Source organism: Osmerus mordax, chromosome 17, assembly GCF_038355195.1.
Source record: "Osmerus mordax isolate fOsmMor3 chromosome 17, fOsmMor3.pri, whole genome shotgun sequence".
In the NCBI taxonomy this organism is placed as follows: domain Eukaryota; kingdom Metazoa; phylum Chordata; class Actinopteri; order Osmeriformes; family Osmeridae; genus Osmerus; species Osmerus mordax.
This window is the reverse complement of record NC_090066.1, coordinates 11509232-11530222: the sequence shown is the minus strand read 5'-3', so window position 1 is coordinate 11530222 and position 20991 is coordinate 11509232. Positions and strand designations below refer to the sequence as shown.

The following is a 20991-nucleotide window of genomic DNA, read 5'->3' as shown; positions in this document are numbered from 1 at the left end:
ATAGTAGCTAAGATTTGATACAAGGATGCTATTGGTATGTGCAATTAGCTGTCTAATGTAAGTAGTGTGTGTGTGTGTGCGCATGTGTTAGAAAGTGTGTGTCTGCTCGTACAGCCTCAGACCTTGCTCTTGGTTGCTGACTAGTGTCTGCAGAGCAATAGCAGCCTCCACTTTGACGGGCATCTCCTTGTCTGCAATCAGGTCCTGCTTGACCAGCTCCACCGCGTTTCTCAGCACCAGCTCATCATGGAATCGCAGTGGACTGAAGGAGTGCAGCACCCAGCATGACTGCGGACACCCCACCAAATTACTCATCTGCACACCCTATGGCTAGGCCTTAACCATTGCGACTGCTCAACTAAGTCCTGTCATTGTCTTTTGAAATTAGTGATCTGCAAAGCTGTCCTCCTGCCACCAGAGTGCATCACAGGGCTCCCTATTGTGTTACTCTGTATAAGAGAAACAGTAGCTTCCTTTTATAGAGCCTGTTTGACCGTCTGACCAGACCGACACACAGAAAGACAGACAGACAGAAAATGAAAGATAGATACAATACACAGATAGAGAGGTATGCAAAGCCAGATTGATGGTGTCTCACCCTGGCTCGTAGGTATCCCAGAGGAGAGTTGAGGAGGGGGAACACGTAGTTCTGTAACATCAGCTCCATCTGATCCCTGTATAACCGCTTCTGTAGAGACACAGGAGAGAGAGACAAACAGAAGAGAGAAAAGCTATTAGAGCTGGATACAACAGATAGTAGATAGTGAAAAGGGCAAAGGAGAGAATGGATAACACACACACACACAAACCTTCAGCAAGAGTTCTGCCAATGAGCCGATGACGTGCAACCCCCCGTCCTTCCTGCGGGGGTCAGTGGTGGGCTCCATCAGGATCTGGTGACAGAAGTCCATCATCTGGGGCAGAATCTGTTGAAGCAAGGAGCAGAGGTCAAAGGTGATCGGTGCCCTCACCGATCACCTTTGAAGGCCACAGGATGACTTTTTAAGTGGGGGAACATCTAGCAAAAAAAATAAGGGGAAGTACTACAGTTGAATAGGAAAAATAAAATCCTGTTCTTCTATCAGAATGAAACTTTACCACATAAATAAACCCAAAAATATAAGATAATTTTGTATTGTGAATTTTTGTTTTCCCCCCAACACAATGTTTAACAGCGATTTTCTCAAAATGACATCTAGCACACGTCAAGCTAGACAACTCTTGGCTCATAATATGTAAAGCCACACAATTTTACATACTGCTTTGTACTTGGAATATCTAGACATTTTCAGAGGGATTTTCAAATATATTTTGTCAATCTCATTTTATGTGGTATAGTATAAAAAAAAGAGGCAAAAACTTTTTTTGCACTTGTCAACATCATACCAACAGTAAAATATGGTGGGGATAGTGTGATGGTCTGGGGCTGTTTTGCTGCTTCAGGACCTGGAAGACCTGCTGTGATAAATTAATTCTGCTGTCTACCAAAAAATCCTGAAGGAGAATGTCCGGCCATCTGTTTGTGACCTCAAGCTGAAGCGAACTTGGGTTCTGCAGCAGGACAATGATCCAAAACACACCAACAAGTCCACCTCTGAATGGCTGAAGAAAAACAAAATTAAGACTTTGGAGTGGCCTAGTCAAAGTCCGGACATGCTGTGGCATGGCTTAAAAAGGCTGTTCATGCTCGAAAACCCTCCAATGTGGCTGAATTACAACAATTCTGCAAAGATGAGTGGGCCAAAATTCCTCCACAGCGCTGTAAAAGACTCATTGCAAGTTATCACAAACGCTTGATTGCAGTTGTTGCTGCTAAGAGTGGCCCAACCAGTTATTAGGTTGTAGGGGGCAATCACTTTTTCACACCACTGTAGGTTCTTAGTCCTAACAGGGGCGTCTCATAGATGGACTGTCCTCACCTCCTTCCTCTTGCGGGCGGCTTTGCACAGGAGACTCTGGGCCTCTGTGGCGGGGAGGGCGTGGTCATCGTACAAGTCTGGAATGCACACAGACCAATCAGTCTACAGAACCACCTGACTATGTCAGAGTGGTTCCTTGTCGTGCCAGGCATTCACCACCAGATGTAACACTACCTCTACAAACACACAAATGGATAAACGGTGTTGTGTATCCTCTTAGTTTGCCTGCCTGTCTGTCTGTCTGTCTGATTGTGAGTTTGTGATGACTTACTGAACTTCATACGGATGTACTCATAAGGGTCCTCCTGCCAGAGTTTCTCATCCTCATCTTTGTAGCACATGAGAGGGAAGATCACCTCCTGACAAATGGTCTGTAGAAAACAGGAGGAAACAATTCAGCTAACCAACACTCAGCTTAGAATAAGTCTACTTTTCAATTAGTATCGTGTGTGTGTGTGCCAGACCTGCATGTGGGGTTTCATGTGTTTCCAGGTGATGGAGTGGGACAGTCCCTGACGCAGGTAGCTGAGGGACTGTTGTAGGACGTGTGGAGTTACATACTGCTTCTGTCTGTGCTGGTCCAACACCTTCAACAGCACCTGGGTGACAACACACACACACAGAATCATCAGCGAGAATGTATTCAGCAGCTCACAAGGTGTTAAATATATGTGAAATATTAAAATAACAGTAAACTTTTATTTTGTTGTTGCTTATAAAATATACTTCCAGCACATTAACAATTTTTTCTACGTACAGACAAGACTTCTCTCACACTACTGGAGACAATCACTATACTACTCAGCCCAAGGAACTGTTTATGTTCCTGTTCTGTTAAGTTTGAATTATATTGTCCTGAGACAAATGTACAGTATTTGTCCATGCATAACTACTAAATACTAAAATAATAAATAGGTAATTTATTGATGTTTTCTAACTTGTTAACTAGCTGGATTTCTGCGTTATAATATATTATACGCATGTAATATAATAAAGTATGATATTGATTTTAGCTTGATTTAGCAATTGGTTTGTTCATAAATCCAATTATATTTTTACTAGTGTACAGTTCCGATGATGCAGTTGTGTGGGGTTCGGTTTTTCACTGTCTAGTATTTTGTTTTTAGGTTCTGTGTTCGGGCTGTCATTTGGTTGTATTGATTTCACCTGTTAATCGTTAGCTTGCCTAATTAAGTCGGGCCCTTGTTTCATTTGTGAGGTATTGTTTGTGTAACAACGTACTGAGCCTACAGATAAATAATATTGAGATTGTGTATAGAGCTTAGCCTTGTATTTTGTGACTCCGACATTTGCCTAGCACTTTGGATACTTTTGCCTTGTGGATTACCAACCTGTTTCCGTCTGACTAAGATTTTTGCCTTGTCCTTTTTGAGAAAAAAAAAAAAGAATAAAAACATCACTGTGTACCCTGCGTCTGGGTCCTCTTCCTTTTCTGGGATCTATCTGGGATCGTGACAGCAGTCAGTGATTAAGATGTCAATGAGACACACAAACACAGATTCCTTGAACTATATATAAGGCACAGTGCCTGTGATGCAGTCGCTGAGTAAGATGTCAGTGACGCACAAATTTCTGGAATTATAGATTGATGTGATGCAGCTGATGATGTCGTAGAAAAAACATCATACTGCTGTAATTATGAAGATGGGTAATGATTATGGATTTAATGAAACTTGTAATCACTTTTCTAGTACATGCTATATTATTGGAAACCAGATGCAAAGCTGTTGACTGATTATTGTTATCCCTAAACAATGGTAGGAGACATGAAGCCCAAAATATAAGGTTTAAATAATTAAAGGATGAGTGGGGGAGAGGAGCATGTGTATGCTTTCATAAAGGACCAGGATGCACAGCTATGACTTATGAGACATATTTGTGACCTTTCGCCCAGGAGCCTAGTGCAGCTGGCTGTTCAAGGTCAGAGTGCGCCAAAATTGGGAGAATTGTCTATGTAGGAAAGTACCTGGTTTGAATCCCCTGAGACAAGGGACGCTTGGTAAGATTACCTAATGTCTATGTAACCAACAAATATCGTAGCATATTAACATACAATGGGGAGAAGACTATATAAGTTAAATTGTCCGGAGAAAACTTCAGTCTGATCCCGGGATCACGCTCACATTCTATTGGGAATCTTTGTTACCCGAGAACCAATAAAACACTTTGCATCAACCCTGCTGAGTTCCAGTGCTGTTTTTAAATCTTGAGAATTGACTGAAGACGTACAGAACTTTTGTTTCATCAAATTGGCGAGCTACAACCAGGAGAAGTTTGAGAGATCCACCACGGGCCTGTGGGAGGAGAGAACCTCGGAACACGCCTTGGCCAAACAAATTTATAAGGTAAGCATTTTTTTTTTAATATATATATATATATATATAAATCTGCTGAATTCTGTGCGTTTCCGAGGTGTGGGTCCTCCCATGCAGGCCAGGTAAACTGGTACAATCTCTTCTTCAAAAGAACCTATTTCTTTTATTTTAAGTAATAAAACTATCAGAGCACTTAAACCCAGGTTTGATGCAAACATATTGTATGTATTTTGTATGTCTTGTACTGCTATGTCACATTCAACTATAATCTGCTGGTTCCTTGTCTGTCTAACTTTTGCTATGGGCTTGATTTGGCTTGCACTGACGGCGCAGCGCTTGCGTTTGTGTATATATAGTGTGCTTTCGTTTTGATATGTGGTATAGATGGTCTCCTGAGACAGAAGAAAAAAAGAGAGAAGCCTGTAGATCTCTGTGAGCCCGTAAGGCTTGACAGAAAAATGAACCACTAATAACCTTGGCACTCCAACCAGGGGAATAGTGGGGTTATCAGGGAGAGAAGCCCGAAAATTATCAGTAAATAGCCACACTGCTTCTGCCCCAGACAGAAAACCACATAGTTATAGATTAAAACAAGTGAACAGTTTTGTAAGCCAATGGAAAGCTCAACTCCAACGTTTCATGAGTTTCTTACATTCGAAAATTGTAGGATGTGCAAGTTGTGAATGAACATATCTCTGAACTATTGATATTTGCGGATGGCTAGAAACAGTTACAAGTGATCAGAGAAGTCTTGTGATTAATATAATCAGAAGCATCAGCGGTTCATTTCTCACAGACTCTTTCTTTCTCTCCCTCTCAGACACACACACATCTTTTCTCTCCCTCTCGAACACGTACATCCACATCCTTTCTGTCTTTGTCTTGTCTCTCCTTCCCAAAAAACCCACCCTTTCTGTCTCTCTTTCCTCTTCTCACACACACACACACTCATTCCCAGTTACACACACACACACACACACGCATCCACAAACACTTTTACACACATTTAAACTAACGTCTCATCACACACACACACACACACAACACACTCATTCTCATCACACACACACTCCTCCACCCACTACAAACACACACATTAACATCCTCTCTGTTTTTGTCTTGTCTCTCCTTCCCAAAATACCCCCCACCCTTTCTGTCTCTCTCTCTTTCTTCCTCTCCCCCACACACACACACACACACATCCACTCATTCCCAGTTACATATACTCACACACACACACATATCTACAAACACTGTTACACACAATCATCCAAATTAACGGCTCTCAATCACACTCACTCCCACTCATTCCCAGTTACACACACACACATACATCCACAAACACTTATAGACACACTCACTTAAATTAACGTCTTTCATCACACACACACACACACCCACCCACACACTCTCATTCGCACACACGCACACACATACCCACTCATTCCCAGACACACACACTCGCACCCTCTCTCCGTGTCTAGCTATTTCTTGTTGTTTTCTCCCTGAGTTGTGCTTGAGTTACCGAAGGCTCTGCGAAAAGAGCAGTGGCACCTGCCACAAGAGAACGACTATTTTCACAACCAGGAGCAAGTTTGTGTGCGTATAGAGAAGGACGCGGCTCCATAGAGAGACAGGAAGAGAGGCACTAGGGATTGTGTGTAATACTGACGGCAATCAGAAGTATCAGGGGACTGTGATTATTGTAAAGTACACACAGAAAAATATTAGCAAGTAAGGTTATTACAGTAATGAACACATTAAGGACCCCAGAGTTCCAATTTTGTAGACTGTGTGACACTTTACAGTAATAAATTGGCATACTAGACAACAGTGATAAAACACTACTTCTTATTTATTCTACTTTGATTAATGCAAACAGACACAGAAGTATTTTTGACAAAAACACACTTATTTACAAAAGCTGAGAAATAACAGAACGCTCAGCTGAAAACTTGGCAGAGTACCAAATCACAAATTCGGCACTAGAAGAGAATTCTTCCCTGACGTGTCTTAGCAGTAACACAATTGGCTTTATTCTACAGGTCCGGCCCAGGTTGGAGCAGACCACAGTAGCCACTATCCTAGCGACTTCCGGTTAAAAGTGCCAGTAGGGCACACAATAGTAGTACGGGATAGGCCAGCCACACATCCATCACTCAGTATTACCATTGTTCCCAGTGGGTTAAGTGGAGATAGGAAGGTGGGATTATACCACCAGACCTCCATAAACGATAGACAAAAGAGGCTGGTGTAGGACCCCAACTTAGCTCCAGTGAGCTAACTGGGACAACTAATGAGCTATTTTGTAGAAATTAAGGAAATCAGGGAAACGGACAACCAACCAGAGTTTCCCAGGTCCTTGGTCAGCAGAACACAACACATTTATACAGGGATCATTCACAGGAAAAAACAGTGGGAAGGCTTTGCACAGCCAGGTGACGGCTCCAGTGGAGGTAAAAAAAAAAAAAAAAAAACGCCACCCAGACAACAAAAAGTGAATTCAACAGTTCATGAAGAAATGGCATGCTCGAAATTCAATTTGGCCGAAAGGAGGATCCTTTGATTTAGCATGCTGTGAGGAGGAGGAGGTCAACATAAAGCCCCACAAATCTAAAGATTTGAAAGAAGACAAGGGAAAAGGAAGTGCTAAGTTGGTTTAGAAAGGAAGGACACAGACGCCAGCAGATGGCAAGAAATAGACGGAAAATACGAAGTGATGAAAGAACCCCCACAGTGCATGGCAACAGAGGGGTCGTGCACTCAAGTCATCACAAGCGACACACACGTGAAGAACAAGAGCAGCACTGGGCGAGAGATGGTGGAAGACTGGGGAGAAGATCCAACCTAAACGACCACCTAGAAGGGAGGGGAACAGAGGATCTAGACGATCCGATCCAGCAATGCCCACTGGTGGTAAAAGGACCTGGACAAGATCCCTTGTACGTGCCATGGTCGTTCATGGACATGATCGGCCTGGCAGGTAGACTGCCTACACTCACTGATGGAGCTAACAAATGGATAACAGCACTGGAAGAGAGCACAGTAGGGGTGACACTGGCTCTGGGAGATATAAAGGCTCTGCTAATGCACACGGCCGGAAAACAGATAACAGAAGAAGTTTTCCAAAATGCACAACAGCCGGAAACCAAGTGACCGGAAACCAAGTGGACAGCGTAGGGTTCAGAGATCCCCACAACCAAGTATGGGCAGAGCTAAGGAAACACTACCCAGAGAAGATGGATCCCTCTAAGCAAGATGGCGAAATGCTGAAAGACGACGAATGTCCATCAAAGGTTCTGCATGCTTTTCAATGCAGGTGGAGTAATGAGACTGGGAGTGCCTGGAACACAAACAACACAACACAGAGACTGTTTATGCTGATGGTGATGAAGGCAATTCAAGATGTACAAAAGTGTCTAGACGGTGTGGTAGGCCTGATGAGAATGGACTGGCCAGAACACGTACTCCATCACGTCAATAACTGCAGAGAAGAAAAACAGGAAGCAGAGGCTCAGGTTCCCGAGAACCCGACACAGGCCCCAGTGATGTTCCAGCCACCACCCCAACCTCCTGCTCCACCAGGACCAGCGCAGGCAGCACCAGTCTTTCCCCCAACTCTCACCCTGCCACCAATCCATGTGCATATTGGCTCGTCAGATCAACCCTGTACGGGAAAGGGAGGACCTTCGCAATGTGGTGGGAAACCCCGTGGGGAGAGGAGGACAAGGTCCACCCCCACAGCAAGAAGGACAAACACAATCCAACCCCAATCCAACTGACAATCAGCGACCACCGGCGTGCTGGGGATGTGGACAACAAGGACATTACAAAAGAGAATGTCCTACAAATCCGCCTGTGGGGCCAGCGGCAGGCTGGCAATAGAGGTGCCTAGAGAAGCCTGAGGGGAAAAAAATGTCGCCAGTTATCTCATTACAACCACGAGAAGAACCCACCATACCAGTTACAGTGCAAGGGCAAGAACATGCCTTCATGGTGGACACAGGAGCGACATACTCATGCATTGGAAGAAATGGCTTCAATCTCCCCCTCTCAAGTTCATCCATCCAAACTGTAGGCTTTTCTGGGAAAACACAAGTGATACCACTTACGGAGCCACTCACAATGCAAATTGCAGGAAAAACTATTGTAGCGCCTCTACTGTACTCAGCACACACTCCCATCAATCTATAAGGAAGAGACATTCTATGCATATTAAAAGCCAATATTGTGTGTACCCAAAGCGGCCTGCGAGTGGAGTTCCAAGAAGATCCCTCAGCGAATCAGCAAACCAGTGACGGTTGAAAAGAAACTACAATATGTCTTAAGTCCACTAATGAATGTAACAACACAAGATCCCCACAGCCAGACACCACCGCTAGCGTACTGGCTACAATTGGCACCACAAGAATCTTCACTGACCCAATCATGGGAAGAATGGGAGCCGTGGATCCAAGCATTAGTAGGGAAACCAAGACCACAACAGATGCCACTGCACTCTTCTTTATGACGAACATCAAGGTCACATGGACTATGCCAACTGTTGGATAGAGTTGATAAAAATAAAAATAAAACTGTCCTCTATCATCAACCAGGATATCTTTGTAGGCCCCGAAGGAGCTGCCGGAGCTATAACACTCCCACCAGAATTAAAAGAATGGTATCAAATACAGGATTCTGCCCCTATGTTACACATTAATTACAACTGAAGGACATAGATCTTATGAATCAGGACCAATGATAAAAGTAACCATACAGGTATTAGAATGGAAGCCCACAAAATAATACACATATCCCCTGACACACGTTATTATAGAATTTCAGGAAAATTACAACGTAGAGACAGCTGAGACAATGGTAGTGAATATAAAAACAGCAACAAAACTATGTAAATGTAAAATGTAAAAATGTGATGTCTACTCTCATGAATATTTGTTAGGACAGGTACCCCCAACGTTATGGTACCCTACCAGAGACAGTACCCTCTCCGACACCACGCTATAGATGGGATTAGACCCACTATTAAGGGTCTAGTGAATGCAGGAGTTCTGATAGAAACAGAAAGCTCCTGTAATACACCCATCTTTCCAATAAATAAGCCACACTCTAATGATTATCGATTGGTACATGATCTGCGGGCTATTAACTCCACTGGAGACTTTCCAAAGGCGATTGTTCTAATGCACACATATTACTTTCCAACATTCCGCCAGGCACAAAATGGTAAACAGTTGTTGACCTGTGCTCTGCATTTTTATGTTTCAGCACATCCAGACTCATGATACCTGTTTGCTTTCACCTTTGAAGGTAAACACAGTACTTAAACCCTATTACCCCAGGGATTCCTGGACAGCCCAGCTGTGTTTGATCAATGTTGGCCCAGGACCTGCAGAATCTGCAGGTTACCAGTACCGTTATCCAGTAGGCTACATAAAGTAAGTAGAGACAAGTTACAATTTTGTCAGATGACAGTTGATTATCTGGGCAGGCGGCTTAGTGGGGATAAGAGACAGAGAGCACTGTCACGGATAGACACCATAGCCAAGGCTTCGAAACCTCAGACAGTAGAGCAAATGCTTACCTTACTGGGAATGGCGAGATACAGCAGACCATGGATTTGTGATTATGCCCTCAAATCAGCACCTTTGCGAGCCCTTACTAGGGCTGCAGGGCAGACAAGTAATGCTGCTATATTGCAGTGGACCGAAGAGGCGGAGGGAGCATTTTTAGCTCTCAAAAGTGACATCCAATCCGCCCCCACCCTTGGCAATCCAGATTAATCGAAACCATTTCATCTATGTTGCGGAACGATCTGGATATGCTACTGCTGTATTGTTGAAAGACACGCCCATGGGGAAACAACCATTAGCCTATCACAGTACATAACTAGATAATGTAGAGGCAAGACTTCCACCCTGCTATCAGGGACTGGCAGCCGCTGTCTTTGCTTTTAAACAAGCATCATCACTGACAATGGAACACCCAGTAACTTTCTACACATCCTATCAACTATATGCCTTACTCACAAGCCCACGATTTGTTTTAACAATGGCCAAAAGGACTGGCTACGAGGTGATACCGTCTGCTCCAGAACTAAACATTCAAAGGTGTGGCACAGTGAACCCAGAAACTACCACACACCTGTGTTCATGTAACTTTGTTATTAAGGATGTGCATGGTGGTCACCATTACACCAGGGGGGTGATTATAGGTCACCTTCAAGTCGTAGGGGGGTCATCATATTTAGCAGCCACAGTTGATAGTGTTACGCGAATGCAAATAATGTGCACATTATAATGTTAGGAAAACATTTTCTGCTCATTTCACACATTCCAACAGCAGACGGACCATTTAGGCATCTGATGATAGACTATGTAGACAAGATGCAATGTATAGGAAGACTGAGATACATCTTGGTAGTGATCTGTCAGTTCAGTAGATGGGTAAAGGCAGTGCCAACTATTCCCGATCAGTAGCAAAATTCCTGTGCAGGGAGGTCTTTCCAAGATTCGAGTACCGACTGCCAAACATTTTTGTCACCGCATGAGATGGCTGCTGGAAGGCCCCTTCCAGCACCTAATTTACAAAGACCCATCAAAGGTCCTCCCCACGAAAAATTTGAAAGGGAGCTGCATAGCTACCTACTGCTCTTAACACAGATACGTAAGGTAGTGTTTTCAACAGGTGAAAGGTGTCACCAAGGAAAGGGAAGCAGAGATTCCAGAGAACCTGCAGATGGTTGCACCTGGAGATTGGGTCTACGTGAAGATGAACATGGAAGACGATCCCAACCGGCTGAATGACCAACAACCCAGACCGCCGGCAGAGACCCATCTCCACCAGCCCTACTGGTCCAAGCCCCGGTGTGGCCACCACCTTTCAGTTCACCATGACCATCACACCGGATCCAGCGGCTCGATGACCCAGGAACCACCAGGCTACGATCCAATGACCAACCACCACCTCCAGGAGTCCAGAGCATGGAAGTTGAAGCAGAGGATCCAACGGGACGAGAATCCCAGATGGAGACACGGATGAAGACACGACAAGCTGACAAGCTGCTCACCGGACCCTGGACCGCTGAGACCACACGGTGGATGGGAGACGTGTCACTGGCCAAGTTTAAGAGCCTCCAGAGACGAGTGTCCAAGAAGATATCACAACATTTCAATATTGCAAGAAGGAAAGGACGGGCACTTCAACAGTGGAGGCGTCGCTACAAGAAAAAGCGTCAGAGAGATGAGGTGATGGCATTTCAGCACCGGAACCAGGTGCTGACTCGCGAGAATGAGAGGCTGAAGATGACGATGGACGGCATTGGGGAAACTATCAACGCATGTACCCACTGAGCCCGCCATTACAAGATTATTACACCTTAAAGTAGTTGTACTCGTTCTCCATCCCATCACCATTTAGTGTAAGTCACAAAGTTTCACAGTAACACACCACTTATGTATTGCATGGAGCACTACCTCACTGTCTCAATTCATTCAAATTCAAATGTATGCCTTCTCCATGTTCCTGTTCCCCTTTTTTGTTTTGTTGTCACCATATTGTATTGTTTTGCTGTCATTGCAGCATTTATGTATTGATGTCATTGTTTGTTTTGTTTGTCTTGTATACTGTTCAGAGATGCCCTTAAAGTTTAGGCCCTCAGCACAGGGATGCAGGGTTATGTGGCATGGGTTATGTTATTGTTAACTGCAACTTACTTCTGCAGGGTACAGTAATGATGCATGACCCTGTTGCTTACTAGCCCATCATATGACCAACAGACCTTGTGTGAGAGATATCTGCAGTCATAATGGAACGTAACAAACACTTATGCTAATAAAACGGACCAATTTTAATATGAGTATTATGACCTCAGTGCTAAGCTTCTCAGTGTGGATGGTGGAGGAGCAGGAATGTACAGTATGACAGCTAGCGATGATTCGGTTTGTCTTATATACTTAGGTAATGATAAGAACAGGTGTTCATGTCGCATTATGAGCATAGTTAACCCTGATGACTCGCGCTGTGTGTGTCACTGGGGCTACGAGAAGTTTCTAATTACCCCAAACCCTTTTACTTAACACCCCGCTATGCGTTGCAATAAGCTGATAGCTTAATCGAGTTTTGGAAAGTAGGAAAGTCCACCAGGCCACCACAGTTTGGCTTCGCACATGATGACCTTTATGTATAAGATTGAAATTAATAATACCCTGTTCTGTATTTTTGATGGTTCTACTGTCACAATGCATATTTGGGAAGTGTATGATTTTGTTGCCTAAGGTGGTTTTGAAAGTTTTTGTAGTCTATCAGAACTTATGTTCTTCCAGTATTGTTTCTGTTGAATAATTACAGCAGTGTTTCCAGTAGGCGTTGTGATGGGACTTTGTAAGTCCCACAGGGGGGAATGTTGTAGAAAAAACATCATACTGCTGTAATTATGAAGATGGGTAATGATTATGGATTTAATGAAACTTGTAATCACTTTTCTAGTACATGCTATATTATTGGAAACCAGATGCAAAGCTGTTGACTGATTATTGTTATCCCTAAACAATGGTAGGAGACATGAAGCCCAAAATATAAGGTTTAAATAATTAAAGGATGAGTGGGGGAGAGGAGCATGTGTATGCTTTCATAAAGGACCAGGATGCACAGCTATGACTTATGAGACATATTTGTGACCTTTCGCCCAGGAGCCTAGTGCAGCTGGCTGTTCAAGGTCAGAGTGGGCCAAAATTGGGAGAATTGTCTATGTAGGAAAGTACCTGGTTTGAATCCCCTGAGACAAGGGACGCTTGGTAAGATTACCTAATGTCTATGTAACCAACAAATATCGTAGCATATTAACATACAATGGGGAGAAGACTATATAAGTTAAATTGTCCGGAAAAAACTTCAGTCTGATCCCGGGATCACGCTCACAATCTATTGGGAATCTTTGTTACCTGAGAACCAATAAAACACTTTGCATCAACCCTGCTGAGTTCCAGTGCCGTTTTTAAATTTTGAGAATTGACTGAAGACGTACAAAACTTTGGTTTCATCAATGACAGTTCTTCTAACAAAATGCACTGACCTAAAGGCTACTGAAATAAAGAATCCACTTTATATTGTCTGTTTGCTAGCCAGCATTTCATCCATACAGAAAACTGGTGATCAATTGGCTGAGCGGTTAGGGAATCGGGCTATTAAATCAGAAGGTTGCCAGTTCGATTCCCAGCCGTGCAAAATGACTGTAGCCTTGGGCAAAGCACTTCACCCTACTTGCCTCGGGGGAATGTCCCTGTACTTACTGTAAGTCGCTCTGGATAAGAGCGTCTGCTAAATGTAAAACCCTTAGAAAGAAGCGGATTCAATGTTATGCCAGCAGTCAGCCCTGCTCACCTGGCGCTATCGGCGTTAGCTACTAAATGACTATAGGCCTACCCCAAAAATATATTTGTGAATTGCCAATTGAAAGGTTGTCCAGCAAGTAAGTCCTCGTTTGATGAGGCCTAAAGCAATGAAAATCAGGCTGAACCATAGTGAGTTGTTTGTGTACACAACAACAATTTCAGGGCTCGACAATAACGATGGCCTGATGGCCCGGGGCCAATAGAAAGTAATGTCCGGACAGTTAAACTAGCAACTCACTGTCCCGATCGGGCCACTACAAAGCATTGATTGAAAAAAAAATCGCATTGTAAAACTTAACATCCTGCATGTTTTGCTATCTTCTAAATGCATAAATAAAAGCCGATTTATACTTCTGCGTTTTTACGGAGACGGAGACAGGGAACGCCCTCTCCGTCAAGGAACGCCCTCTCCGTGCCCCTCGGAAAGCTCTACGTGCACCTCCTGATTTTCCTGACTATCCGTCCGTCCATCATTTTACGGATAGCCCTTGGCTGTGATTGGTCCGTATTAGGAACCTCTTGCGTCAGGGGCGGGGTTGCTGTGACCAACGAGAACAAAATCTTTGACCGCCATTGTAAACATTCGGAGCTTTGCCCCAACCTAGGACTTATGGGTTTGATGTGATGCAAGATAGGGACTTCTACACTTAATGCTCGTGCATTTTTGGCCATTATTTGAGCACAAAATAGTTTTTTTAAGCTTTATGTAAAATAAACAGACGTTTTTCAATTGGTAAAACCTTGTGAAGCGGCCCACCGGCCCAAAAGTGAAGCGGCCCACTGGGAACTCTCCCGATCCTCCCGATTACCCACCCCGGCCCTGCTGGCGCGAGACACTTTTTTATTTAACTAAGATGCACTGTTTCGTCTGTCATGTTCCTGTCTAAAGCAGACAAAAGTGGATCTTTTTTTTTTTTTACACAGGCACCGACAATTTTCGAAAACAATCCCTGACCAGCCATGCTAATAGCAGCCAGCACCTGGGGTCTCATTTATAAACTAATTTATGTGTTGTCAAATTAATGAAGATGGTTTCTTAATGTTCTTGTGTTTTGTCTATTTGCATGTGTTTTCTTAATTTGCAGCGCGGTTGCACATGTCGGCCACCGTATTACGGGCATTCCCGTGATTGGCAGGCAGCAGGTTGATTGGCATGTCGGACTCGGTGAACACTACTGGTAAACAACCAACTAACAGCCTAACATATAACACACGTCTTTCTGTGTGGGTCGCTACACTATTTTTGTACTTTAACTGCTAAGATTCCTTGATGAGATACCTTATCAATCTATTAACATTACAAAAGATTAATACTGCAGTCAGATAGCTACCCTGTTTGCTATTGTATAATGCCTGTTTGAAATACGTATTTCAGAGTAGGGCTAGCCATGATCTAGTAACTTAAAGGCTGGTATTTTGATTGAAGATAATAATGGGGATATGTTTAAGATTGAGATTGGACTCAAATGTGGGTAATTGGATGTGTAGGCCTACATGTTATTTTTTTGCTTAGGGTTCACTTCAAACATTAAAAGAAAGGGTGAGATAGCAGACTTCTTCAAAAAGCTGAGCAAACAGGATCAGGTGGAAATAGACCCCAGTCCTTGCACCACCCCAAGACCTCAGAGCAGCTCCCTCCCCGAGGCTACAGGCACAAGGTCAGAACATACAAGGCAGTCAGTCACATGCCAAGTTTAGCTTGTGTTTGTAGGCCACACATGTAAGCCTACACAAAAGTTTTTTCCAGTTAAACCTCACTTTAAAATGTTGGTTGTTGATTCATGAGTGTTCTTTTGTTGATGGCTGTGGCATGTTTGTGTGAGTATACACTAATAGTTCTGTTTTAATGTAAAAGAAGGATCTAACCTCTAACCTGGATAGACCCAGATTATATATTCATGAAAACAAAGTGACGAAAGTCTCTCCAGTTTGTGAGTAGCCTACAGTACAGTGTGTGTAAGAAAGAAATGAGTCCCAATTCAGATGTAGAGACAGTCTATTCATAGTAAATGTAGAATTTGATTAAAGTAACCCAAGTGGACCATACTAGGCTACGGCTCAGGCTTAAGTGAATTTGATTTTATATTTCTCATATGAATCATTTACACTTCTTAGATGCCAGGCTAAGTTTACACAGACATTTTCAGTCTTGGTCTGTGGACCCCCTGAAGTAGCCCTGGCCACCCCTTGGCCACCTCATATATAAAAGTCTGGTTCTGCCACTGCTAAGCGGCTGGTTGACAATCCATCTACCAGGCCGTTGACCATGCTGGTCAGGAATTTAAATGCAGATGCCCATCGTGTTATTGCACGACTTATAACAACGGCATATCACGTAATTACGACGGGCCAGCCGTTTGCCTCGTTCCCCCAGGCTTTTGAACTGCAGCAGAAGAATGGTGTCGACTTGGGTGCTCAGTATCATACTGATGAAATGCTATGGAAACTTTGATATATTAGCATTGAGGGACCAGAGGTTTCACAGTTTCAGACAGAGTTGTGCAGAGATGGGTGTCAGGGGGAGAGAGCACGTCATGTTTGAGGTTAAAAGTCAATTGTTTTGCTGACTATTACCTTTTTATCACTAGAAATGTGATTTCATTTTTGTTCTTTTTTTATCCAGGATGTGTTTAATAAATGGTTAAACATGTTAACAGAATAACAGAACTTATAAGTCTTTGGTTTTGTTGTAACAATGATAAATTACAACTTTTGGAGGGGGGGGGCAGGGGGGGGCAAGTTTAAAACCCAGTGCAAAATTAGAACTTTGCACAGTGCCTGGTTTTCGAGATAATTGTGGGACAAAAACACAGACACACACTCCTGGCATTATTTGATGGTCCATTTAAGCAATGCCACAGATGGCTTCGCACTTGGGGAGAAAATTGAAGAAATTCAGTGAGGGATCCCTGCCTCCACATACACAGTACATAATGTTTTCTCATCAATTCAAAACCTAAAAAGCCTGTTTAATCAAACCATTCCTAGTTATTTGTCTGAATATGACATGAGAAATACAATGTGCAATAGAGAGTTTCCAAAATTCTGCATCAATTCATGAATAGAGGGTCCAGTGTAAACTCCTGGAATTATCACCCACATTGTACACTTTTCCTACCTGCTGTATACCCATGGCGTATGTCTTGAGGAAGAAATCCGCAAACTCAAAGTATTCCTTAGTCACATTCCCTGGGCTTCCATACCTACAAAACAGGAAAATGTTTTTGTACATACATCTCCAGGAAGCAAATTCTCTGTCTCCATTAGGGATGCGTATTGATACGATTTTAACGATTCCAACTCCTTATCAATTCCTGCTTATCGATTCAATTCCTGCTTATCGATTAGATTCCTTATCGATTCTCTTATCGATTCTCCCCTCTACAGCCAACTAGGTCTGTGTGTCCTGCACCCCCCTCACACACACACTCGTTCTAAACAAATTTCTCAAACTGGCTTTGACTGGCTCTGAAATGAGCTAATAACTACCACCTCTAGGCCTCTTCAGGCCTCTGTTTTCAAAACAAAATCTAGTCAGAGATAGAAACTTTCAGTTTCCTTGTGTTCAAGCTTCTATTACTCAACACCAGTAGGACTTACAGGGGTTCTAACAACAGGGTAAATAACTTCAGTGTCACCTTTCAAAGGAGACCATTTATATGCATGTACTCCAAATGGTTCAAGAACAGCTTTCAATGTACTTTGGGTATGTTGTTTAGGCGTTTTCAGGCACATTTAACAGGACTATTAAAAGGTAAAACAATTAAAATGCTAAGTTTAATAATGGATTAAAAATCGATATTCTCAGTTTAATAATGGGACACGCGAACGTTTGCTGATAACACACGCCGCCCTGATAACGTGAAATGATCAATAAGATCAATACTAATGGGAGACGAATGCCGGAGCTAAAATGTATGCTTCAAACAATGGGACAGAAGATACCTAGATCGACTACACACAATAAATGCAAATTGCTTCACACAGTAACAAGTGGTTGTGATCACTTTTGAGCAGTTTAGCTCTACCTTAGATAGTTACAGATGAAGCGCGAACGTTAGCTGCGCTGCTGCATGCATCGAACACATGACGTTCCAGTAACTTCATTCCATGCTGTGTGTTCAAATGCTTCTTCATATTTGTAGTATTTCCCCCCCTTCAACAAAATAGACTTTTAACACGCGTTACAAGTGGCGTTGTTGTCATCTTGTCGTGTGAAATACAACCAAACCTTAGAACGCTTCTTCCTCGTTGCCATGTTTGCTGAAGTCTGTCTGAATAAACTATAAAAGTTTGCGCATGCGCAACGGCACAGAGAATCGTTAACAGAATCGTTAAGGAATTTTGCTAACGATTCCAAGGAATCTATTCACTGGGAACCGGTTCTAAACAAGAACCGGTTCTCGATACCCATCCCTAGTCTCCATTCATCCTCAGGTAAGGTGATGGTGACTACGGGGCCTCACCTCTCAAACAGCCTGGTCAGGATGTGCATGGCCCACTTCTTACACTTCCACCACACCAGTTCCGGACGGTCATCTTCATCAACCTCCAATGTCTCCTACCACACACACACACAAACATAGACACAGGTTTCGAAAACATGTTCATACTATGAAAAAAACTACAAGTGGAAGGAAGAGAGAGATTGAAAGAGCAGAGCGCGAGTGTGTGTGAACACACTCACTGGAGGAACACTGCGGTCCATCACAGCCCTCAGTATCTCCATCCATTGAGTCATTATAGTGTTGTTGATAAGCTGGAGAGGCAGGGAGTACTGCAGAAAAGAACACACTCTGTTACACACTTACATCCACACTGTCAATGACACACCATGTCTCCCACAACGATGAAAGACACAGCCACTAGTTTAGAGGGGCTACCTAAAACAAAGAGATCTAACAAAGACACACCTGTACGAGTGCGTGGAAGATCTTGAGGATCTGTTTCTGGATGAGGACAGAGAAGATGGTGGAGTCTGGCAGCAGCTGGATTATGAGTTGCTGGATACGGGGTAGAAAGATCTGCATAGCTGCCAGCAACGGCTGCCTGTCATCAGCCTTCTTATACCTGGCCCACACACATACACATTGATCAGCATTATGCAGATCAGCACACACACACACACACACACAACACCCTCAGAAACAAAACACCTAATCAACCAACTACAACTATCTTTGATGACGACTACAATTCCCTGTTGTACCGTCATCAGTGGCCACCAGGCAGAGAGACGGGCACTAAGGAGAGACAAACAGAGCGGAGGAAGGGAGAAGGTGGAGAGGTGAGACTCACTCGTAGTTCTTGACGAGCTGGTACAGGGCCAGCAGACTGCCATACCAGCTGCCACTGTTCTGAGACTGCAGGTACACCCCAATCTTATCCACAATGGCTGTCCAGCGACCAGGGAAGTCGTGCTTTATGATGGCTCGCAAACACACCGTCAGCTGGGCCCTGAGAGATTGAGCGAGCGAAAGGGTCAGCTTCCTTGTCTTTGTGAGATATACCACAAAACGACAACATAACCTTGAGTGGTCGGCTGGTGTCATGTTTCTACAGAGCCAATATGTTTGGATCCCAACACTGGATGTTCAATGCACAAACACCACCACAACAATTGAAGTATAGCTACATTCAGATATCAGTCAAAGCTATGGAGTTACGACCTACCGTATGGACTCTGGGCACTGGATAATGCCCTCCACTATGTTATCTCGAATCTGCTGGCGGTCATTCTCATGGATGTTGAAGGGAAACACCACCTCCCCAATTGAGGGCTCGCGGTCCTGCCAGTACTGGCTAACCATGTTCTTCAGGTAAATGGCCGCTGAACAGGGCCGGCACACGGTGATGACATCACACACTGAACATCAGACGGTACTGTACACTACACACAGTGATAACTACTGGTACTGTCAACTACTTTTCACAAACGCTTACCATTTCATTACCACCACATACTATTTGCACATACATGTCTATTTAATAGTTTATGTCAAAGTCGACACGTAATTGAATATTTAATCTAGTCCTCTTTACCTGCTTGGCGTACGGGGAACTCTACCTGTTCAGACACAATAATCTGGAGCAGGGTGGGGGCAAAGTTGATGATCTTGTAAGACTGGAATACATGAATAAACACCTCCATTGAGTTGTGAACCAACATTTATAAGACAAGACACAGTGAAATCAACCAGTCAGCAATACGTTTTAAATCGAGATAATACAATGAATTTCTTCGAGTTTCCATGAATTGAGATGATCTGTTGGAACGCAAACAAAGTAGTCCGATTTGCAGGGTGTATATCAAATATTTCTTTTTGGGGCATGTCGTCAGAAATGGTAGCTCACTGCATGGGTAAGAGTGTCCGAGAGTATTCTCTTAAACCAACACACCCAGGAAACAACAACACTCGGTTGATTGATTGTGTTACTTGTTTAGCAACTCTACTTGCATATTCTGTTTATCAGTGACAATGTATCACATTATCCTCGCTCTGAACAATATCTGGATTGTGAAGCTGTAAAATGAATTACATCGTTCTACGAGGCACCAGCTTATGTTTCAGCGACGTTTTTCAAACAATTAATGACCAAATGGAAGCGCAAGAGCACGAAAACTAAACTGGGAAGGTTTGGAAAAGTATTTGGTTCTCGATGCTGGGCCCTACAATTATGATAACACGAACCCATTCTTAACATAAAGGATGTATGACAACCCTTTAACAAAACAAACTTATTTCGCTCAAACACCCACCTGATTGAGTTCATTTTCAGCCGCTATTCTGAGGTTGGGATCAATTGTCCCCTTCAAAGCCTGGATAATTCGATTGGGATCCATCTTTATTAGTTATACTGTCAGTTTTGCGCTTTCACAATCACATACATGTACTGGTCTAAATTTGACTAAGCGTTTTGGATGTGTTTACATTAGCCCCGCCCCATTTGACCGTCAATCAGCGGGCGGTGGACGTAAAGCAACAGCGGCGTTTTACGGTAGAACTTCTTCATATGCATCCGCAGGTAGGTGAGTCATTTACTGCCCCCCTAAGTGCTGGAGTATTATGACTGAAGACTGTATAATGATTAAAAAAAAAATTTGGATGTATTGTAGCCTACTTACGGTGTATAAATAGTATGCTTCTGTCAGCTTTAACTAAGCCATCCAATGTTCATGAGTGGTCAAAGAACCTGTAATGGTGTAACCTTGATTTTGCCACCAAATAATCAAAATCTAATAAAGAATATATTGTGCTTAATAAAGTTATGCATTGTGCTTATTAAAGTTCTGTCTTATGATCTGAGAAGTGTGCTCAGGCTTAAACATTGGGTCTCACACTGAGT

General features: G+C 43.3%; 1 protein-coding gene across 4 annotated transcripts in view; it reads right to left on the bottom strand.

Annotated features, from left to right (window-relative positions):
• The window catches only part of ipo8 (importin 8), a 54930-nt gene extending 34363 nt beyond the window's left edge, over window positions 1–20567 (bottom strand). For all 4 annotated transcript variants that reach the window (XM_067254639.1, XM_067254640.1, XM_067254641.1 and 1 more), the window contains exons 1-14: window positions 20405–20567; window positions 19687–19768; window positions 19318–19474; window positions 18943–19101; window positions 18558–18714; window positions 18332–18421; window positions 18111–18205; window positions 16763–16847; window positions 2384–2518; window positions 2191–2290; window positions 1920–1996; window positions 810–926; window positions 599–688; window positions 123–288 (exon numbers count right to left, since the gene is read on the bottom strand). In XM_067254639.1, the coding sequence (XP_067110740.1) occupies window positions 123–288; window positions 599–688; window positions 810–926; window positions 1920–1996; window positions 2191–2290; window positions 2384–2518; window positions 16763–16847; window positions 18111–18205; window positions 18332–18421; window positions 18558–18714; window positions 18943–19101; window positions 19318–19474; window positions 19687–19768; window positions 20405–20488 (1594 nt within the window). In that variant the 5' untranslated portion in view covers window positions 20489–20567. The remainder of the gene's footprint in view (window positions 1–122; window positions 289–598; window positions 689–809; window positions 927–1919; window positions 1997–2190; window positions 2291–2383; window positions 2519–16762; window positions 16848–18110; window positions 18206–18331; window positions 18422–18557; window positions 18715–18942; window positions 19102–19317; window positions 19475–19686; window positions 19769–20404) is intronic.
• Window positions 20568–20991: the final 424 nt, after the last annotated feature.